Here is a 21,761-nt window from a genome sequence, read left to right as displayed (position 1 = left end):
GACATGAGAGTGAGGGGACAGATACCGGCGGATCTGAAAGGGGGATCCTGCACGAGCTGGTGGGGAGGGTCTCGGGTGTGAGAAAGTGACTGGAAGCATCTCTCCAAAGCGGGGGGCATGGCTAAACCATTCTTCTCCCTTCCTCTGCTGATCAGAAATCCGGAGGTCTCCTGGCTAGAAAGCGGACAGACAGATCCACTTGCATTGCCCACACTACACGTGCCGGTATCTAGAGAAGCCCACAGCCTGTGTGCGGGAAATTGCCCTGCGGTCCGGGGGAGACTTCCATACTCTGAACCTGCTCGTATATAAATAATAGGCTGGGGAAGTTAGCCTGAGGGACTCGGACACCTCTCCGAGACCTCCAGACAGGTTTCGATCGTCTTGTGAGTCTTTGGGTCTCGCACCTCTCATTACCTCCCTCACATGAGAAAGAGTATGGGGTCTTTTTTCTTGCAGAGGTGTTGAGTGAAGGGAAAGAGCAGAAAGGGAGATGCAGCAGCTATTAAGGGCTTGATTTGATGTCCTCTAACAAGCTGCTGGCTATGATGTGCCTACACAGCAGCAAGAAGTGTCAGTCAGCAAAGATCAGCGCTTTTTTTATGTCTTTACTACTAGTGCTAATAGCTCAATAGCACATAACGGCAAGGGAGTGGTGGAAGAAGTGCGGGAAGGGGGAGGAGGAGAAGTGCGTGTTGAGGGGAGATTGCTGTAGAACAAGAGAGAAGTGCCGGTTTCCCCCAGTTAGCAGCTACCAGGCTCCCTGCTGAGAAGCCTGTCAAGATCTGGGAGTATCGACCAAGGCTGGATCTATACAGACATATGCAGCTGGACCTGAGCTCATTCTGGCACGGCTGTAACCTGCACCACCAGCTCAGAGCAGACCTGATTCAGAAGCCCGTTCGCGGCAGAGCTCGGGTCCCTTTGCACAGACCCGTCCTCCCCTTTCCCCGAGACAGGACAAGGCTTGAGGGAAGATGCCCTGCGGTTCCCCGCCACGACGTGTGCCAGACGGCTTGGGGCAAGTCGGTTTGCTGCTCCTTGTGCTGCTCCGCACCTAAGACTGAGACTGAGGTGAAAAGCTCGAGTCTACTGGTGTACTGTAAGAGAGCTACCAGCATCAGGTAGTCGTAATAAATCTTGTCAGCCAGCTGAAAGGGCACCTTCAGATCAGAGGGAGAACTTCATGTGCTCAGCTTCAGAAGATAAACACATGTTCATGAATTTTAGACTGACTAGATTTAGTATATATATATTACTTGGTATTTATATTATTATCTAATCCCAGGGTCTTCACATTCCAGAGCTCAAAACTGAGAGATTAGGAACTGCATTCAAGCCCTAATGTTTGCCACACTTTAATTTATACGTCTATGAAAGAAGGAAGATCTACACGCTGTTTGTTGCTGGTCAGTAGAAATATGCCTTAATGGTAGGACTGGCCTCTGTTCACTAAGCAAATCAATAAATACCATAAATCTAATTTAGTGGCTATTTAGAGATTAATTCAAATCAATCAAAATGTTATCTACTCATTTAAAACCAAACAGTGGCACAATGCCCAGCACAAAAAGTACACCTCTAGACTTATGTCTCAAAAATTAATGAGCATTAATTCTGCATTAAGGTGCGTGATACTGGCTGGCTGCATTGCTTTTCTGCTGCACGTCTCTCTCGCATTTCATCAAAAGATCAACAAAAGTAATTGGAAAAAAGCTTGAAGATTTTAATATATCTTCATCAAATTAGAGTGATGTAGTCACTGCTTATTGTGCTGCCTGATAATGAGGGCAGACCTCTGATGCTAGATCTTTCACTGTCAGGAGGATAAATCACTTTACAAGCCTAAAGAAAAGAAAGAGACCTAATAACTGTGTAAGATGTTTGCATAAATCATAAATATGCATTTGAAGATCTCTCTGATTTTAAGAATAAAAGAAAATGTGGATTAAATTTACATATATTCACTTCATATATTCATATATTCATTTCTACATTCTAAAGTCATATCTTTCATACATGTGTGTGACTTCTGCATACACATTTAAAGAAGTCGGGCACATAACTATTTCATTTTATACTCAGCCATCAAGAACTGTTGCAAAGCAACATTCTTGCAGCTGGTAAAATTTAATATTTTTTATTTCTATCCTCCCCCCGCCCCCAAATTCTTTTCCCATCGGTCAGACCTAATAATGAGATATCCAGATTCTGCCATCCGTGCATAAACATACTGGTCCCACTAAACTCAATGTTATTTCCTATTTTCTGAATATGAAAGATGGTACAGAGCCTAGAGTTACATTCATGCAAGAAAGGAAGAAACATTTTTTAATTAAGTATATGGATTTCAGGCAAAATGCTGGATACGCTTGAAACTTTGAAGAAATACGAGTCTGTATTTTGATATTTATATTTGCTATCTGTATTTAATTTTATTTTAAGGATCATTTTAGGAATTTGACTGCAATCCAATGTGCAGAAATAAACTGCATCTTCTTTCTCTTCCATTAACTTTTCTTTTTATCCCTCAGCCAGCTACTTCTTCTTCTTTTTGTATAATAATAACAGGATGGTACAAGTATAAGAAATAATGATCTGAAAATGTAGGAAATTGATGGCAATTTTGTGAAAAGCAGCTGGAATTCTAGATCTGTAATGCTGGCACTAATTTGCTCAATTTTGCATTTAACCTGTCGGTCTTCAGAAGCATTTGCTTTTCTTCAGAGAAAAATAAAATAGCTCATGAAGTTATTATTAAGCTGACAGCATGAGAGAATTTTGAAAAAGTTTGCTGATTAAAGTGCATCTGAAGGAATTATGCACTCAGTCAGTTAATAAAGATGCTGCTGTTGTCAATGGAGGTTACTGAAGCTGGCTAGCCCTGATGCAGTGTGGAACCTAGTGAGTCAACAAGTAAAATAAAAAAAAAGAACTAATAGATCACCCCACATTACACCTTAATCACAGCCTTTACTATATCTTATGGCAAGATAACTCTGAAAGCAGAGACGCAGACAATGTGAAATATTAAGCCTAGGGACTTGGATGACATCTAGGAGGTCTTAATGTGGATCCACGAATTTAAAAATTGATGTGGATGTTGGCTCAACAGTCTTAAAAGGTTTTTCAGCCTAGTTAATCTGGATTGGATTCTGACTTCTTAATCATGTAAGACAAGGATATCTATTTCAGCTAAGTTACATCATAGTTTTTGTGATGTGGTTACATATAAAATATGATTCCTCAATTATATTCTAAAAGAACTTGGAGGTCTTACCCAACATTTTGAGGGCTGAAAATGATCATTCATTAGGGGTGACGGGAAAGACACCTCCACTCTTCATCAGTCAACTTTTGGGGGTTTCTGGTACTCTCATAAATTGAAGAAAAAAGCAGTTGCTGGTGAAAACAAAAACTGACCTAGTTGGAACACCAGTTGGATTTGGGGTGGCTGTTCTTTCATTGCTTATTTAGGTGGAAATTTCACATTTAAGATCCAGCTCAGAAAGAAATGATCTTGCACTGCAGTTATCCCATCAATATCTTAACTCCATTTATTTTACTGAAGTTTTACGTTTACATTATCTTGCTATCCACAGAACACCATATACGTCAAGACAGCATTCATCAGATGAAAATACCTGCTTTGGATTTACGCAAATGGGGATTGTGTTCCAACGGTGGTGCTACAACACAATTCTGAAATACAGAACCACAGAACAAGCCAGGTAGGAAGGAAACTCAGGAGAGCAGCTATTTCCACCCCTGCTCAGAGCAACCAAAATGCCAAGTTTGATCAGTTTTCTTGAGGGCCTTGTCCACTCTAGTGTTGAATCATTTCAAGGATGGAGATTTCACAACCTCTCTTGGAAACCTGTTCCAACGTTTGACTGCTCCCTTGGTGAAAATGTTTTCCTAACACGTAACTGGAATGTCCCTTGTCCAGCTTGTGTTTGTTGCCACACATCCTGTCGCTGTGCACCTCTTGAGAAGAGTTTGGCCCCACCTTCTCTCCAAGCACCCCCCTAGGTGGCTGCAGACAGAACTAAGGACCCTCCTTGACGTCCGGGCTGAACAGACCCAGCTTTCCCAGTTTCTCTTTGTACATCGTGCGCTCCAGCCCCGGCCAGCTTAGTGGTCCTTTGCTGGGCTTGGCCCAGTTTGCCAATACATCTCTTGTACCAGGGGATCCAAAACTGGACACGGTACTCCAGATGTAGCCTCAGAAGTGCTCCACAGAGGGGAACGGTCATTTTCCTTAGCCTGCTGGCTACGCTTTTTCTTATGCAGCCCAATATGCGGTTTGTCGCTGCAAGGGTGCACTTCTGATTCATATTCATATCTGAGTAAAGACCACATCCAGGCTTGCCTTCAGCATTACGTTCAAGAGCAGTTCATTGTATATGTTTTGCACAGATCTATGTTCACCCCACCAACGTTACAAATCAGCTGGATAGAAAAGAGCTCTCTTTGCAAGCCCTGTATCTTCAGCAATGTGACTGTACTAGCCCAAGCACAATGCCTTTGAGAGCTGGTTTGATCGTCTTGGTGACACGTAGAGCAGATCTGTGTGACTCTTAAGGAAGGGCTGTGTGTAGATTTCCAACATAAAGGGAAGAGACTCCATATCCTGTAAGCAGATAAGAAGTGAAAATATAAATGATTTTTCTTCTCTTTTGAGGGAAAAAGTTGCAGTAACTTGAATGCACAAAATGGCTACTGCTTTTGGTGTTTACATGTATGTATATATTCTATAAATAGAGATTAATAAATGGAAGCAGAATCTAATAACTGGACAGAAGTGGTTAATTGATTTGATTCAACCAATGTCCCTACCCAATTTTGAACAACTGTTAGAGAACAAGGGCTGTTAAACCTGCGGATCACAACCATGACCATGTCAACTCAGAGAGGAGCTAAACGGGCCTAAAATCAGCTTGCTTTCCAGTTCCATGAACGTTGGGTAGTCCTAGCATAGAGGGTGCTCACTCGGGAGCACAGGCAGACTGCTGCAAGTCCCGGTTTGTGCACTGCATTAGCTCAGCAGGATCCTGATCACACTTGGAATATCTGAGCGCGACAGGGATTTAGCCCCTGGATCTGGGCAATCAGCAGCCCACTTCCCACACTGTTCTGCTGCCCACATCCACAGATATTCCCCACTTTGTCCCTGCTTTGTGCAAGTGTTGTGATAGACATAAAACCTCAAAGAGACTGTTCCCTCCATCCAACGTTAAGACTGAAACACTGCATGGCGGACAGTGACTGATTTGTTCTTCCCTTGTTCTGAACCATGTCCTGACTCTGCCAGAGAGGACAAGCGTGCAGTGGGAATTCTCTACTTACAGACAAAACTAAAAAAATTTTCCTGTATAAAACATCTATGCTTAATAGTTCATATAACGCATGAACATACTAAAAACCTTACAAGAACAGAGAAGAAATATAAAAGTATGTAGAATATTACACAGCCACCGCAGGACACAAAAGCAGAGAATCAGCATTAAACACATTTCACTTATCCAGTCTGGATCTGGCCTGTGTTTTGATTCCTGTTGCTATTAGAAATGACAGAAAGCTGTTACAAACAGCAGCCAAGTAACTTCCGCTTGGACTTTGGAATTAATTTGTCTGTCCAGGAGTGATTAACAGTTCTGGGGAAGATAGGGCTGTACTGGCTCTGGCTGGGAAGGAGATAACTTTCTTCGTGGTGCTGTGTTTCCTCTCTACCACCTTCTGATTCTCCTGTAGCATTTTACAGCTCATGTCTAATAACTTGGGACCGAGACACCTTAAGGGACCCCAAAAGAAGGGACCTTAAGATAAGCTAGGACCTTAAAATAAGCTAGGACCAAGGCAGTGCAGCTCTGCTGCGGAGCAAGGCAGAGGTAGAGGGGGCCATCCTGACGGGGGGCGGGGGGGCTCAGCCCGCTGCTATGGCGGGGAGTCTGCAGGTCTGGATGGGACTGAGGAACGTGATTGTAAGTCGGGGTGGTGGGTGCTGGCAACCAAATCTCTCTTGGCCATGAGGAAGCAACCCCACCCCTCTGCCATGTCATAGAATCATAGAATGTCAAAAGATAACCCCACATGCCACGTTTGTGTTTATCACAGACTCCTCTTGGCTGCTGTGGAGGTGCCCCTTCTTAAGAACAAGACATTTCCTCTGACCTTTCCACTGCAGATAGGAGCCATGCTGCAACATGAGGTCTGTACTGCTGATACAGGTCCTGACGCCGAGCCACTATCAGGTCTCCATGTCGATGTCCTCAATGGTACCACCTAATTGATAGGGTGCAGACCTAGAGCCTGTGGGTCGGCCTCCTTAGGTCAGGGAGAGGTAATGCCGAGGTTGCACTTGGTTGATCGCTGCTTTATTTCCTCCTGGGTGAAGAGAGGTGCTTGTAGAGTTGTCGTAGTAGCCTGGCTGGAGGGATAGCGCATGAGCAGAAGTGCATGCTCCTGGACGCCAGACTGATACTGCAACACCTTAGCTGGCCCTTGGCTGTCACAAGGACACGGGGAAATGAGCCATGGTGCTCTGGGGCTATCAGCTGTCCTGTGTGGGGCTCTCGGCAAGCTCTGTGTGCAGCTCGGGGAACTGGAGGTCTCCATTCCCTGGTGGCCTGGGTTGGCTCCCCTCTGGTATTTGCACGAGCCCAAGGTTTCCAGACAGTTCCCTCAAATGCAAACTGCATTGTCTCTTACCCCAGGATCACGCCGCTCATTTGGGTTGGACCCACTGGATATCTGGCACAGAGTGCAAGAGCCTGCGTGCTGGGTGCTGTCTCACTGTGTGAGGACACAAGCGCTCCTCATCCCCTTGGTACACTTCCACTGGTTGTGGTGCACAAGCCTTCCCAGGGGTGGTTGTGGTTGGTTAGCTGAATCGCTGGTTTCCCCAGCTGCTGGATTTAAAGGCAGTGTGTGAACTGACAGGATAGCATTTGCCATCAGACTTGCTCGCTCTGATTTTCCTGTGTAGAGTAGTGCTCGGCAGGGTGTAGATCTCTGAAGGACATACATCTCAAAAGGCTTTTTTGCTGGAATTTATCTGGCTCCCTATAGAACACTATAACCTGCTATGGTATGTGTGCTTCAAAATACTGGACGATTTCTAAATAGTTTTGCTAACAAACCAAAACAAGGTGGAACCATTTCAAGTCACTCGTGAAGTCACTGTCATCACTTGAAGTGTTCTGGTGCACTAGCAGTAACAGAGCGACTCAGTACTTTCTGTCATTTAATCCTATCCCAGTAGGCCTCCACATCAGATATGACAATGAAGATAAGCAGAAAATAAACCAGGCCTCCAAGACCTCTCCTCTCACCCTGAGGACCTGGGAACATCCCCAGGCCATCCCACCCTGACAGACGAGCACTGGCCAGGGAGAGCGCTCACCTGGCTGAGCCCTCCTGCTCGTACGCAGCAGCATCTTTTTTACTCCAGTGAAGGTTCAAATCCTCATTTGCTTTTCTTTTTTTTGCCCCCCCCCCCCCCCCCCCCCCCCGTCTTTGTTACGTATGTGTTCACGCCTTGAAGGTGCCATCATGTGCCATTGCAGGGCAGAAGCTGGGAGGTAGTGGTAACCTCACAGCCGTGGCACTTGCCTGCCAGGTCCCCAAAGGGCACAGCTCTGCTGGCAGCAATGGGACTGTTATGATTAGCTGTATCACTTGTGGATCTGGCACAAAATATCCTCAGGCAATGACTTGCTGTGAGAAGGATAAAAGAAGGTCAAGGAAATTTATAATCTGACATGCCATAAATGCAACATGACTCTGCACATATGGTTGACAACCTCCACAGTATACGTAAATTCAGGGATAGCTGCTACAGATAGCAATACCTATGAAATCAGAGATTTCTGAAATCAGTGTTGTTAAGCCATAGTACTTGATTAGTGTTGAACTATGGGACAATGAAGGGAGGCTTCTCTGCAAGAGTCCAGGCACTGCAAGAAAGCCTACCAAGTAGAGGACTGCTGTTGGAAGTGTAAAGCGATGCAACACCCATCTCAATGAAGCGGTTTTGGCTAAGTCACACCACCCACCTGACAGATGGGACCAGCTCACATTGCACCAAGGGACAGTTACTACAGCTCACTTGAGTCTTGATGTATTGTGGACAGCCCTGCATCCACCCTGCAACTGAGGGTTTTTTGGAACCACATAGAAGCCCAGGGTTAGGTTCCTAAACTGTTGACATCTAGGCACCGAGGTGCCCTAATTTCCCAATCAGGCTGAGCACTCATGCTGTATTTAACATTTTGCAGGCTCTCTCTGTTAAATAGTCACTGACCATGAACTTAAAAGAGACACTTCGGCTGTAACATTAAAATAAGTTGGGATGTCATCCTGCAATACAGGAAAGTGAAGGTTGGATGGAGCGATCCCTACAGAAATGAGTCTGTGGATTGTTGTGGAGAGAAGTTGGAGCTGTGGAAGGGACTACATGGCTTACCTGTAACAGCGGATTTCCTGGCTGAAACTCTGTATTGGAGATCAGTCTTGCACGCTTTGTAACAGCAGCTGTGTTTGGTATTCTGCACTGAAATAGTCTTGGAAGGTGTCACTCCTTCATCACTGTTGCAGAGCCTGAGTACAAATTTTACGTAGCTGCACAGGGACAATCTTTATGGACATTAGTGCTAGTAATTTCAGGTGACCAATATATCTGGAGGAGAATTAGACCGACAAAACCTTACGACCAGCAGTGCCAGTTTTACCTCTCCATTCATTAGTCAGTATGACAAGATTGCAATATTTCATGGCTTTAGGGCATTTCAAAAAACGAGAAAACTGATGCTTGATAGTGCTAGCTAAAAACATTCAGAACCCTGTGGATGTACATCCAAATTCTGACTCAGGTAACCAAAATATATGACTTCATCTGCATATTTTCCACAATGTCATGTGTCTTTTAGTACGTGCTGCTTGAGATGTGTTTGGAGGGGAACAGTATTGTGATTGGCCTCAGTTGAGAAACCTTCAGTTGAAGGAGATGTACATGATACTGTCTTTTGTCAAGCAGAGAAGAGAATGGTGACCCTGAAGTGAAGGTGCCAGGGCGGGTACAAAACTGTCAAATTTGTTGAGTCATTTAAAGTAACAGAAAGAAGTCACTCACTCAGACAAGGATAAAGAAGGGAGAAGGTAACTTGGATACCGAGGCAGAAGGAGCTAGACTGAAGCAGCCCAGGAGTGCAGTGTCCAGCTACCAAGCTGGATTTTCCTCAAACTAGGGAGAGACCCCAAACTCCGATTTTAACATTGCTTTCCTGATAGCAAGGATCTGTGAAACCTGCTGGGTAAAGTGTGCGCTCCACCTGCACCGATATCAGGGCCAGAGACCGGGACAAGGACAACCTGCTGTTGGGAGAAGCTCCTCAGAGCCTGTGGCAGTGACCTAGGCAATAGATACAGGAATCCTTCAGTATTAGCTTGCCATGTGGAGTTCATCTGGTTCAAAATGCATCAGCTGTAGTCTACACTCTGTGTTGTAATACCGATAAAGGAAAAATTAAAGTTGGATGGAGGATTTGGCATGGCATTCTTTAAATTCATGCTTTCTTTGTATAATGTAGCTATAATAATGTACTTTTTATGCTAACATAGTTAGCGTAGTTTTTCTAATAAATGTAGCTATAATAATGTACTTTTTATGCTAACGTAGTTAGTGTAGTTTTTCTAATAACTTTATAAGAAGGGGTTTTTTTCTCCTGCAAGGTGCCGAATATTCTCTTTTTCCTTAAGTTATTGCAATTCAGGATACCATACCCTTGCAGGGGGTCCTAATTTTCAAGTACAGGCAGCATTCGAGGAGGACCAATTTCAATTTGATTCCCCTGAATTAACATTATGCATGCTGAAAACAGAAGCTAGTATAAAAAAGCAATTGAGATGAGTTAAGAGGATCAGAATTTCCTTTGCTACTGTATTGCTCCTCTTTTACACCTTGGCCTTTTCATTTGTGAATGATTAATTAAGGTCCAAGTGATTAGATTAGGCAAATGTGCTGACTCAAAACATAATAGGAGTGGAGGAAGAAAGGAAAGAGAAAAGGCATAGTAAATACGCAACACATTTTGCAACAAGATTTTTTTGCTAGTTCAAGGTAATAGTTTTATTAGCTTGCACTAAATGCATATGGCTGGAACGATGACAGCAAAATAAAACTTACAAGACCTCTGTATTCAGACTAATAGTGTTGTTCAGAATAACAGAGAAATGGGAATCATGCCTCCAAACATACTTTGTATACCTGAAGTAATCAAAGTGAAATCTGTTGACAAAGGATAAATTTTTAAGGATTTAGGCCCTAAAATAAGAAGCGATGGCTTAGGTCTTCGGGTTGAGAGCAAGAGAAAAATGTTGAGCTCCTGGGCACTGAGAGATCCCCCAACTCCCACCTGAGCATCAGTACCCTTGTGTTTCTTGAACCCTTGTACTGACTCACTTGATTACCTCCTGGAAAGACTCCCCTGCCTCCTCTCATTCCTAGTGATAGGAGACGTCTCTCCAGAGCATATTTTCCACTATTTTCACCCCCACCTGGCCCTGCGTAACTGGAATTTGCAATTTACTGACGGCACAGGGCAGATTTTGCAGACAGTAGCTGTTGCAGGGCAACTTTATAGGGAACACAGGTGAGAAGATCTGGGCTTGCTGACTTCACTTTTCTTTGACAGGCAAGCTGGCAGTACTGCAAAGAAAAGAAAGGGAGGAAAAACATCAATCTTCTTATGCTGGCTTTTCTGGAGATTGAATTAGAAGGAAGAAGTACAGAAGCTGGTAACTGTCCTTACTCCTTGTGAGTAATCTTGACTGTTCAGGTGTTTCTTGGAAAGGCATCTCTAATCATTAACTTCTTACCATGGGTCATGGAAGGTACATTTGGTAGTCAGCTCCCATGACCAAACCTAAGTTATCAGAAACAATAAAACAAGAATAGGGACCTTGGTAAACTTGAGAAATTCCTGAAGGACTGCTTTATTTTAAAGCAAGATTTGCATGCAGGTTCTCAAGTTGAGTTGAAGATATCGAAGGGCCTCAGCTGAATATATTGTAGGAGGTTTTCAATAGGAATAGTGAAGCCACTGGACGTTTGAGGAAAAGAATGTAAAAATGAATAAATTAATTTGTGGCCATTGAAAGGAAAATTGAAAATATTGAGCATTCCAAAATGTTTTGATTCAAACCTGAGCTATTTATTTTAATCTGATGCTTTCACATTTCTTAAGGTCACTGTAAACAAAAGCGGAGCTTTCAAGCTTTCATTGAAAAATGATCATTAATCATTAATGATTTTCCACAATTAATACATTTTGGCTATCTCCTTATTACTTTATCGGGAGAGCTAATGAATGACCAATGACACGCATTTTTCATGACTCTGCATTTCAGTTATTTATCAAGTTACCTCTAACGTTTCAGTTGCCTTTATCAACCACCTGGAAAAATCAATATCTGATAGGACTCCATGGCGTGTAACAAAGTATATAAGCATGAAGTTTGTATTGCTTGGTCTCAATTTGTCACTTCAAACCATCTGACTTAGAAGTGACTCTTAAATCCTCTTGTCATTTCACTGTTATCTGATTTGCAGGAATCCAAGACTTAAGCAAACATGTCCAGCCCCAGTGAGGCAGAACTCATTCACATGTTTAAGGGGATTCCCTTTACCATCAGGTCTTCTCCAGAACTTTTAAAATCCTTGGATACTTTTGATGCTAGAGAAGATGATGTCCTTTTGGTTTCCTATCCCAAATCTGGTAAGTTCAACTTTTAGATGTTAATTGTAAGAAGTGTTAATTGTTTGTTTCGTGTTTTCCACTTGAACTGCTTGGGAAATGTCTGTGTACGAGAAACAAGGAAAGATGTTTTAGTATGTGAATATATTATTCTGTCAGTAAGTGTTCAAATTACAAAAAAATATGAGTCGCTTATCTAAATTTTGATTCTTTAATTGAAAATAATCTCAGGTATTTTGATATTGGAAAGCAAATAAATATGTATTTCTTGTAAGCAAAATCTGTACTTGAAGGATTTTCCTGAGGACTTTCTACATTCAATTATGAGCAATTCAAGAGTTGTATTAAGTTATTTGTATGGCTCTTGGCTGTAGATTTATTCATTTCTTATTCCCTCTCACCCCACCTGACTCACACACAGAAGCACACACCAAAGAAGCTGCTCAATCAGTACTTCCCAAATATACAGACTCAAGTTAGTATAAGGAAAAAAAACCCAGGTTATGCTCAAATTAATGATAAAAATAACATAACCTCTCAGCTGACAAGCAGTTTGTCTCATGAGATTGTTTTGGTACCAATATTAACACTTCTCACAGAGTTACTTTGTACTTCAGCTACAGCCCTACTTTTTCCAGTATTTGTACATTTGGAGCCAACAGGATTATTCAGTTATGTAAAGTTTCTTGAGTCCGGGCGATTAGAAGTATCACTTGTGCACTAGCAAGCTGTTTCAATACATAAAATGCATGTTCCACATATTTTCTCAGTAACAAATCTTCCTTTTTTCTTTTTTTTTTTTGTTCCTTGAAATTACTTTTCTGCAGGCACTCACTGGCTTGCAGGAGTTACAGCAAAGCTTTACAATACTCAAGTTACACTAACATCACCCATTGAATTTGGAGACATATCCAAACTGGAGGAACTGAATAAACTCTCATCAAAGAGAATCATCCCAACGCACTTAGACTACAACATGTTACCTCTAAATTTTAAGGAAAAAAAATGCAAGGTAAGGCCAAAAGATATAAAAGCAGTAAGATATGTTGTGTCTATTAGGTATCTATCTTAATTTGTTGTTCCTTAATAATTTTCAAATGATTTACAGTTTCCAGAAGTGGTTTGCTATGAATTTTGGAGACACAGCTGACCAGCAGTCGAAGGCAGCGTGAGCAGAGACTTGGGCTAGGGACTGGGGTCTGCTCCTGCCCCGCTGCCCCCACGGGGTGATCTGTATACCAGGCACCACACAAAATACAACATCAGCTTCTTTCAATCAGAAATATATTATTAGGGATTGGGGTTGTTCTCATGGCCCCATGTCCTAGTGGCTGGAGCATTTGCTTAGAAAATAGTTATCTTGGGTACTTACAGGCAGTTCTGGGAGTGGAGATCCTCTGCCCCTCCTACTGAAGCTTTGTGAAGACCCTGTGAAGGAGATATTGGGGAAACAGATAAGGATTGAAATGTGGGAGGCAGATTCAGACCACAGTTTTGGGTTCCTCACATGCTAATGTGGGAGGTCTTTAAAAAAATCAGCTTTGGCCATCAGATTTTAGGTTAGAAGTTCAAAATTTCAGGATTACTCAGATCCAGACTTTTGGGGCAAGGCTAATTTGAACGAAAGGCCAAAATTTATGTTTTGCAGCTGTCCTGTGAATGTTAGTAAATGGTTTTGTGTGTTAGATTTATGAGGTAGTATACTGACTCACGAGTTAAAATGAACACAGCCTCTTTCATAAAACATAAACGTTACCCAGCTGCAGGAAACACAGCTCTGTCCACATGGAATTGTTTACTAACCACTACTGACTCCCGCCTAACCAGGGACAAATATATTTCTACCTTAATGGCACGGTCACCTCCTAAAGGAAAGCATTTTGATGCTGCAAACTGCCTGTGAAAATGCTACATTTATACGCAGAGTTCCTCTAAAACAAAGGAAGGATATTATCATTAGTAACCATATCATCTTCATTTACAGATGATCTACATCAGCAGAAATCCAAAAGATACTGCAGTTTCCATGTATCATTACTACAGAGATAACCCAAACCTTCCCACTGTAGACACCTGGACTGCTTTCTTTGACTTGTTCTTAAAAGGAGATGGTAAGGATAAATGTTATGTTTTCTCCTTGCAGTTTACATTAGCTTATTAGGGACAGAAAGAGTTAAGAAATGTGAACTGTGTGAAAACTCCTTTTTGAACTACTTATTCTTGTGGCTTTAGTTGGGGTTTTCTTTCAGGATAAATTCTAATGCCGAACTAAACAAGAGCAAATAATAGGATGCTACCTTCATCCCTGCAAGGAGACATTTTGATAAGCGGCTGCGTTATTTCAACACAGCCACTCTTTGCGGGGTTTTGCTGTTCTTTGACATCTCTGTTAAAAAACATATTCTCACAGACAAAGTTACCGATTTCGGTTTTCCCGACAAACATCCCGAAACCCCTGACAATTTGTTGATTCTGATGCGGATTTGCCTGTGCTAAAACATTTCCAACCTTGCCCTGTGAACCACAGGAACAGACTGCTTCCCACCGAGAATTCATGTTTGCACTGCGATAGAGGAGGTATGCGGATACAGCTCCTCCCGAGCAGATGTAAGGGCAGCTGGGCTCACCGCGGCCAGCTCCTGCCCTCGGCCAGCAGGCCGGTAGGGCAAGGGCTCTGTTCGAAGGTGCTCAGCCGGCGATACGTGGCTGAAGCACAGGCGATGGGGCGCACGGGGGGACCATCCCCAGGCTGCGCCGAGAGCTATGCTGGCGGGTGTAGTGCCTTCTCCCGTCCTGAAGACGGCCACGGGTGGCCCTTCCAAGGGAGTCTAGATCCTGCCATAAAGCCCTCCTGCACACCACCTGCCCGACGTGTCGTCTTAGTAGTGGGGTCCAAGGACCGAGGACAAGGGCGACATTTCTACGACTAGCAGTGGTGGCGTGGAAGCTGACAACAGGAGCACGTTCCAGCTATCCACTCCCACTTCCAGTGTTTTATTACTCCTTTCGGAACACGTGTTTCTGCTATGTAACCATGGTGATGATAACAGCAACAATGATAGATCAGCTTGAAAACTTGGAAAGAAAAGTGCCATTGCATTCATCGAGGGCTTACATCAAAGCTCCAGAAGTCAATTCGCCTACTGGCTTGTGTGGGCTTTGGCTCAGATCTCGTGTTCCTGGTTTAGAGCAGCCCTAAGGCACGTGCTTCAGTGATGTGCAGGATCTTGGCTTGTTTAGTAGCGACTCCGAGCACACAATAGTGAAAAAAAGAAGAGAGGGTTATATTAAATTTTAAAAGCATCTCTCATTTATCTGTAAATTAGAGGCCACCTTCTATTTTCTGTGTGCTTATGCATGGCATAAAAAGATAACTGTGCTGGTTACAACAGAAATTTATGTAAGAGGTGATACTGAGAGAGAGAGTTTGTCATTTTTGCTCCCGATAGAAACATATGAAGGTTATGATGCTTGATTCAGATCCTGTAGTACTCTTGCAGAGTTAAACTCAGTTCAGAACCAGGGTGAGGACACACAGAGACCACCGTGATGCTGCCCCTGGAGTGTCCGAGGCTGTATGCTGTACCCCTGAAGCCAGCAGGGCTATTCTATGTTATCGTTGGCCACATCCCCAGTGTGGCTGACCAGGAGAGCAGGATTTAATTGAACACTGTGGAGCACGCATGCCTTGCAGTTAAACAGTGCTTTGTGTGCGGGAGACGGCTACAGACTGAAGCATTCAGCAAAATACTTAATTACTTCTCAAGGTTTGCAACCAAAATGGTGCCCATTACAGTATTATACTTTTCTGGTAGCAGTTATAAAGCAAGGTCACAGTTCTGGAGAATGCTTGCTGTGATTGCTCTGTCCAAGCCTCTTCTCATCACCCTACAGGAGTCTTTCAACTCAGCTTTCAATGCAGTCCATCTTGTCTTTCAACCAGAAAGGTCAGAATTTTGCTTTTTAAAAGAAAGCTGAAATTTACCTCTCCTCCCATGGTTCACCAAAAGGTGCATTCGGACAAAACAAGTACTATGAGTCAACTATAAAACCCCGTTATCTATGTTGTTGGCTGAACGATGTATGTACATAACTTCTTTACACAATTCTTCTTTGACTTTTAAAAATAATACAGATTTCCCTCTGCTGGGACAAAACAGAGCTAATAGTGTGCTCCATTTAACAGACTCCTTATTTCGTTTCCTTGTGAAGTGAGCGTATTTCTAGCTGTGACCACAGACGTGCAGACATTTGCTGAGATACTCAGACTTTGTTAGGCCAGTACGTTTTCCTTCATTACTGGCCTTTCCTTAGATTTGGAGGCTGTTTCCACTACAGAATCGTATCTCAGAGCAGTATTTTCATCTCTGATATAAAAACAAATTCCAAAAAGAATGGTAACCTCTTTGGATTGTAAGTTTGACTCACTTCACAAAAAGAACTGAATCTGGTTTAGAGGAATACAGGCTACATGTTACAAAGGGATCATTCCCCTAAATGTGTGATGTACCTAACATCAGAGTTATTTATGAATAAAGTTGATATCAATCTCTTGTCTCTTCAGTTGTCTGCGGATCCTGGTTTGATCATTTCCTAAGTTGGGAAGAACATGCAAATGACAAAAACATCCTGTTTTTGTTCTACGAAGACATGAAGAAGGTAAATATACTCTCTGCTTTTATTTCAGAATGCATTACTTGCAAATTAACATCATTAAAATATCAAAGAGCAAATTATAATGAAAAAGGAGAAAGAAGGAAAATGTGAATGTATTTCTTTGGGCATATTTTATATTTGCATAGAACTTTACATTACTGAGCTGATTCTGACTGGGCAAGTTATATAAATATCAAATCCTGTGAGAGTTGCATTTCATAGATGCAGGATTGGGACACATATTACATGATTTTCCCCAGGCTACAGAAAGAATTTTAAGTTCCTCATTATTGGTCCTATGGAAAGATCAACCAAGGACATCTGTTGAGGGCCACACATTAACCTGCTATGCCTGACATTTCAGGTGAAATTTTCAAAAAGGGACATAAGACCACACAACTACTCATGGTCCATGGGACTTGTGCTCCCAATAAAGAAGAAAATTAGAGGCTAGGGGGGTAGGAAAAAAGTTTTTGTGAAATGAAATTACTATGCAGAAAACTCAAATACCAATACTTTAGCTTTCAGAGAATGAATTTGGGGTGAATAGAAAACATTTTCTAGTGTTTCCATTAAAATAGCTTTGTTCATTGGGGGGGGGGGGGGGGGGGAGGAGTCCACTACAAGGAATATAAAAAAGCCATTTTGGATCCTGAGTCACTTGTTGGATCTCTAGATATAGCACCTCCAATGAAATAAGCTACTTACACAGAAGCCGAGCTTTGAGTATTTCTCTATTCCCAGTGAAACATTTCTGAGACAGGAGAACACTGCCTGAACTAGGAGTAAAACTGGCAACGTAGCTGTATTTGATATCACATACTTGGCATGTACCCATTTCTGTGAGTATGGGTAAGAGGGGAATCAGGTTTTTTACTGTACCTGTCATCTACACAGTCTAATGACATGTCTAGCTTTGTTTGAAAGCAAATAAATGTGTGATAAATTTGAGAGGTAATAAAAAAGATCATTTTCATATCAACTAGAAGTCTGATAATCAGCTCAGAAATACAAAAGCTTCATTTTTCTTGTACCTCAGGATCTCCCTAAGATTGTAAAGGAAATTAGTCTGTTCCTGGGTTTAAACGTCAGTGACAACGATATCCAAGACATCTGCAAGAAGTCCTCTTTCTCAGAGATGAAGAGCGACACAGAGAAGGAAAACAGCGATCCCAGTCACACCGTTTGTGCACTGACATCCAACAGAAGGCTGATTTTCCGAAAAGGTAAGTTCCCTGGGCTGGGCTTAACACAGCAGAAGGAGCGGGAATGCAGCCAGAGGCACCAGTCCAGGTCTTTCCCAGGCTGTAGTGAGGCTTTGGGTCAGCCCTGGGAAGCAGTGGCAGGCACCTTCAATTTGAAACCATCTTAAAAATCACTTTCTAAGTTCTCTGGCTGCAAATGCATGCTTATACTAGAGAAGCACGGAGGAGTCTGAACAACAGTTGGACTAATATTGCTCCATGGGAGCTTTTGAGCTAAAAGGACAGGTTCACGAAGCATTACTCTTTATCTGTCTTTTTTTATCTAAAAGTTGACCACCTTAGTCTTTTACAACATGTCCCCTTGATATCACCTGCGAAGGTCACTTAGTTTACTAGAATGAGAAAGAGCGAGACACATTCCTTCCGAAGGAGACTGCTCGTAGCCTTTATCCCCCGTACCACCTCTTATCTTATTGAAATGTTCCTGGAAAAGGAATATGCTGACCATGACAACAATGAAAGAATGGATGACTCAATCACCTAATGGCCTTATAGGTATCCTTCAAACCTTGGCCAAACTGGAATCCACGGTAAAATCTTCAACAGTGCTTCGCTCAAATGTCACTTTAAAATACCTGCGGGAGCTGTTTTCTTGCTCCTGACATTTCAGAAGCTTCCTCAGATTTGGATAATAAGTAAATCAAAACCACCATGTTTAGATGGATTTTGATTAGTTTTACTTAGTTAATTTTTGAACAATAATTGACAGTTTCAAACTCAGAGTTGTTTCAATTAATAAATAGGGAAATGGTACATTTTGCTAATTCAGAATGTTTTTACCAGTGAGCTGAAGCAAATGCCAAAATACCATCTGACAGTAAAAACCAACCAACCAAAAAACTCAGATACACTTTTCTAAGTCAGTGAACTTTGACAAAGCTGTGTTGAAAAATTTGAAAAATCCCAACAATTTGACTTCCAAGTAGTTCCTATGCAAATCCCAGGGTTTTAGCTAGCTTCAGCCAGTTTAGGGAAGATTTATAGGGAGAAGTTATTCTTCAGGCTCTCTTTTCTTGTCCTTGTTGTCTGGAATGCTGTTTTAGTCAGCAGTTTTGGGATGCAGGGTCTTTAGAGGATGCACATGAGGGGAAACTGTAAGCATTGTCTCATTAAAATATGTCAGTTTAAAAAACAATTTCCTGTTTGCTCCAACTGGGTAACAGTTGAAACGCTTTGCTGAACATGAGTGTGCATGGTCACCTAGAAGTAGTTACCTGCCCCCACTTAAGTAGGGGGACATCTCATCTGTAGAAAGCCCTAGAGATTAGGAGAGGCTGTGAGGGTGGGATTCATCCATCAGGTCACTCTGGGCTCCTTTTCTAGGAGTCTTCTTTAGTCAACAGAGAGATATACCTGATTCTGAGGCACCATTCATTTGATGTGGTTTAGATGTTGACTAGGATGAGATGAATTTCAGCCAGGAAATAATCCTTTCTCTTTATTGACTGTGAAAGAGCCCAGGCGGAGACCTTTAACTGCATACATCTAAGGTGTGGCAAGATGCCTCACTGATGAAATGACCGAGAGCTTTAATTCCGTCTAGGAAACCTGCTGCTGTTCATGTACCGCTTAGTGTTGTTGGCACTAACCAAGTCTGAGGCTGAGGGTTTAACACCCGTTATGGATGGTGATCCAGCTGCTTCCATCAGAGTCTCACCAGACCAATAAAACAGTTACTCACGGTCATGACCTACCACAGAGACTATGGCTAATAATATATTAATAATTTGTGCCAACTGCAACATTAACAAAACTGGACTCCCTTTAATTCATTTTCTGCAGTATATATTGCTAGCCTCACTGTTCTTTTTCTGCTCCTGCTCTCCTAGGCGCTGTTGGTGATTGGAAGAACCATTTCACTCCAAAACAGAATCGAAGGTTTGAGGAGATATTTAATGAGAAAATGAAACTCAGCAAAATGGCAAAAAGTCTCACCTATGAATTTTGAGTCCATGTGAAGAAAAATATCCAGTTATCAATAAACATAAATAGAGCAATTGGTGGGAAATTCTGAATGGGGGATCCCATTCAGTTTACAATCTTCCCAACAGAAAGGATTGTAAACATGAGATTTTGAGGACAGGAAAATTCTGACACGATGCCAGAGCTGAACTCAGTTTTCAGTGGGCAGATGTGTATGGTTTTACAGAGTCAGGTGTCAGACCCATTTTTCTACAATCAAATCTACTTTATAATTTATTTATTTTTTGCTCTAGAGGGATACAAATGGACTTCTTAGATCTGATTTAGGAATTTTACCTAAGATGTTAAGAAAAAAACAAAACACAAACCCATAAGAATCTGAATATATAAAAAGCCTAAAAACACATCATAAGAAAATGACCAAAGATTTGACCCCAGACTCGCTCCCTCCCTGATGTACCACGATTTGGAAAGTGCCTATCTCATTGGACTTTGTTATTGATACTGAAGTTGAAAACTGCAGCTGTACATTTGAAGATCTGGGGTGAAGCTTGGGGTTTTTTGTTGTTTTTTTTTTTTTTTTTTTTTTTACAATACCTAGTTCTTTGACATAAGTTATTTCTCGGTTAGATGCTGCATAGTGTTTGTGTTTTACATGAAACTGATATAAATCCATGTCAATTTCTGCACCATAACTTGGGGACCATAAACATTTTTTTTTTGTTTTACTTTCTTCCTGCAAAATGCTGGTTTCCAGTGTTTTGATGAGAACCATTTTACTTCACAGTCCTTGTGCAATAGAATTCAACAGTTCCACTGTGGCAAACAAACCACTACTCAGAGACAGTTTACTCTGAACACAACTTATTTATTTACCCTGCCCTGATAAGACAGATTTTCCAAGAATCAGCTGTCTGTGTTCACATCCCAGGGACTGTTCTAGGAACCTAGTGAAGGTTTATTCCATGATGTGTTTTTTGTCCTCACCTTCAAACTGCTTTGCAGGCTGCCTTTCAGGACTCTTCTCCCCAAACTAGCTCTCCCCAACCATACAATTCCAAGGCATCAGCAGGCAGAAAAAAACATAGCAAAAGCTGATCGCAAAGAAACTCATGCAGACAAGCATGATTACTCTGCTTTGACTCCTGCGTGCTCTGAAGGTAGAGATCTGTAAGGCAAGCTCATCCCCTGGGTGTGTTGGTTCTCAGAAGCTGAGGTATGGCCTTGCTTACAGTGAACACTAATGCTCTCTCTAGTCATGTACTTCACACTTGCCCCACAACCCTTTCATTTCATACCTTGCTTGTGCAGGCTGACATCAATACCTACGGATTTTGCATCTGCACAAATGATGCAGAAGTTACACACTGAAGAGATCAGCGAGAGAAAAGCCTGTTTGACTGCAGGTCCTTGCCATTTACCAATTCATCACAATTTAAGGGAGAGGCTGCCCTGAGCACTGTTTTATGCAAATGACCTATTTGGAAACCAGAAGTTTGTGTTGCTTTGCTCTTCTGACACTAAAATCACTCTTTCTCCCTCTAAAATGCCACGAAACACTGTCGCCCTCCTTTCAGGTGTCATTCTTCCACTATTAATAAACAGCAAGAGATCAGTTAATGAAGATGCTTGAACATTTTACTTAAAGACTTATTTTTTCTAGCCCTCTGAGTATGGAAAAAAGCCAAAGGGTCCCTGGGCAAATGAAGTTTGCAAGCGAGTTTAACTGCATTAAGAAGACTGCTATAAGCAGCATTTATATGTATATTCAGAATATGAAACTGTGTGCGAAAGGGCAGGGTGAGGACATGTCATGTGGATCAACGAGGGGGTTAAAGCACACAGTCCTGAACTGGCTGAAGGGATAGCGTTAGAATATATGGTACTGAGTATTTTGTCAGCTGTCTGACCTCTAGCACTGCACTGCAGAGTTAAATGGACTTTTAAAATAAAGTTCCTCTCAGTAACACTTTGCACTTACACAGCATTTTTAATCTCCAAGTGCTTTAAATACAGCTTTACTCCAGCTTTACACAATGCAGCCACACCTGAGGTAGAGTGCAGCAACTGGCCGGCAGTAAGTAAGAGCCTGAAAAAGCAAGCAGCTTCTGCTAGTAAAACTACAGGGTAGCAGGTCTAGCCTAGGCACTGGCAGAGCCCA

General features: G+C 42.2%; 1 protein-coding gene across 1 annotated transcript; it reads left to right on the top strand.

Annotated features, from left to right (window-relative positions):
* Positions 1-10,786: 10,786 nt before the first annotated feature.
* On the top strand, positions 10,787-20,333 carry LOC126047790 (sulfotransferase 6B1-like). Its single transcript, XM_049821917.1, has 7 exons — positions 10,787-10,816; positions 11,612-11,777; positions 12,584-12,768; positions 13,741-13,867; positions 16,321-16,415; positions 17,452-17,638; positions 19,507-20,333. The coding sequence occupies exons 2-7, from the start codon at positions 11,633-11,635 to the stop codon at positions 19,623-19,625; spliced, it is 858 nt and encodes a 285-aa protein (XP_049677874.1). The 5' UTR covers positions 10,787-10,816; positions 11,612-11,632; the 3' UTR covers positions 19,626-20,333.
* Positions 20,334-21,761: the final 1,428 nt, after the last annotated feature.

Source organism: Accipiter gentilis, chromosome 18 (genome assembly GCF_929443795.1).
Source record: "Accipiter gentilis chromosome 18, bAccGen1.1, whole genome shotgun sequence".
Taxonomy (NCBI): domain Eukaryota; kingdom Metazoa; phylum Chordata; class Aves; order Accipitriformes; family Accipitridae; genus Astur; species Astur gentilis.
Note: the sequence above shows the minus strand (reverse complement) of the source record. Positions and strands in the feature narration are given on the sequence as shown.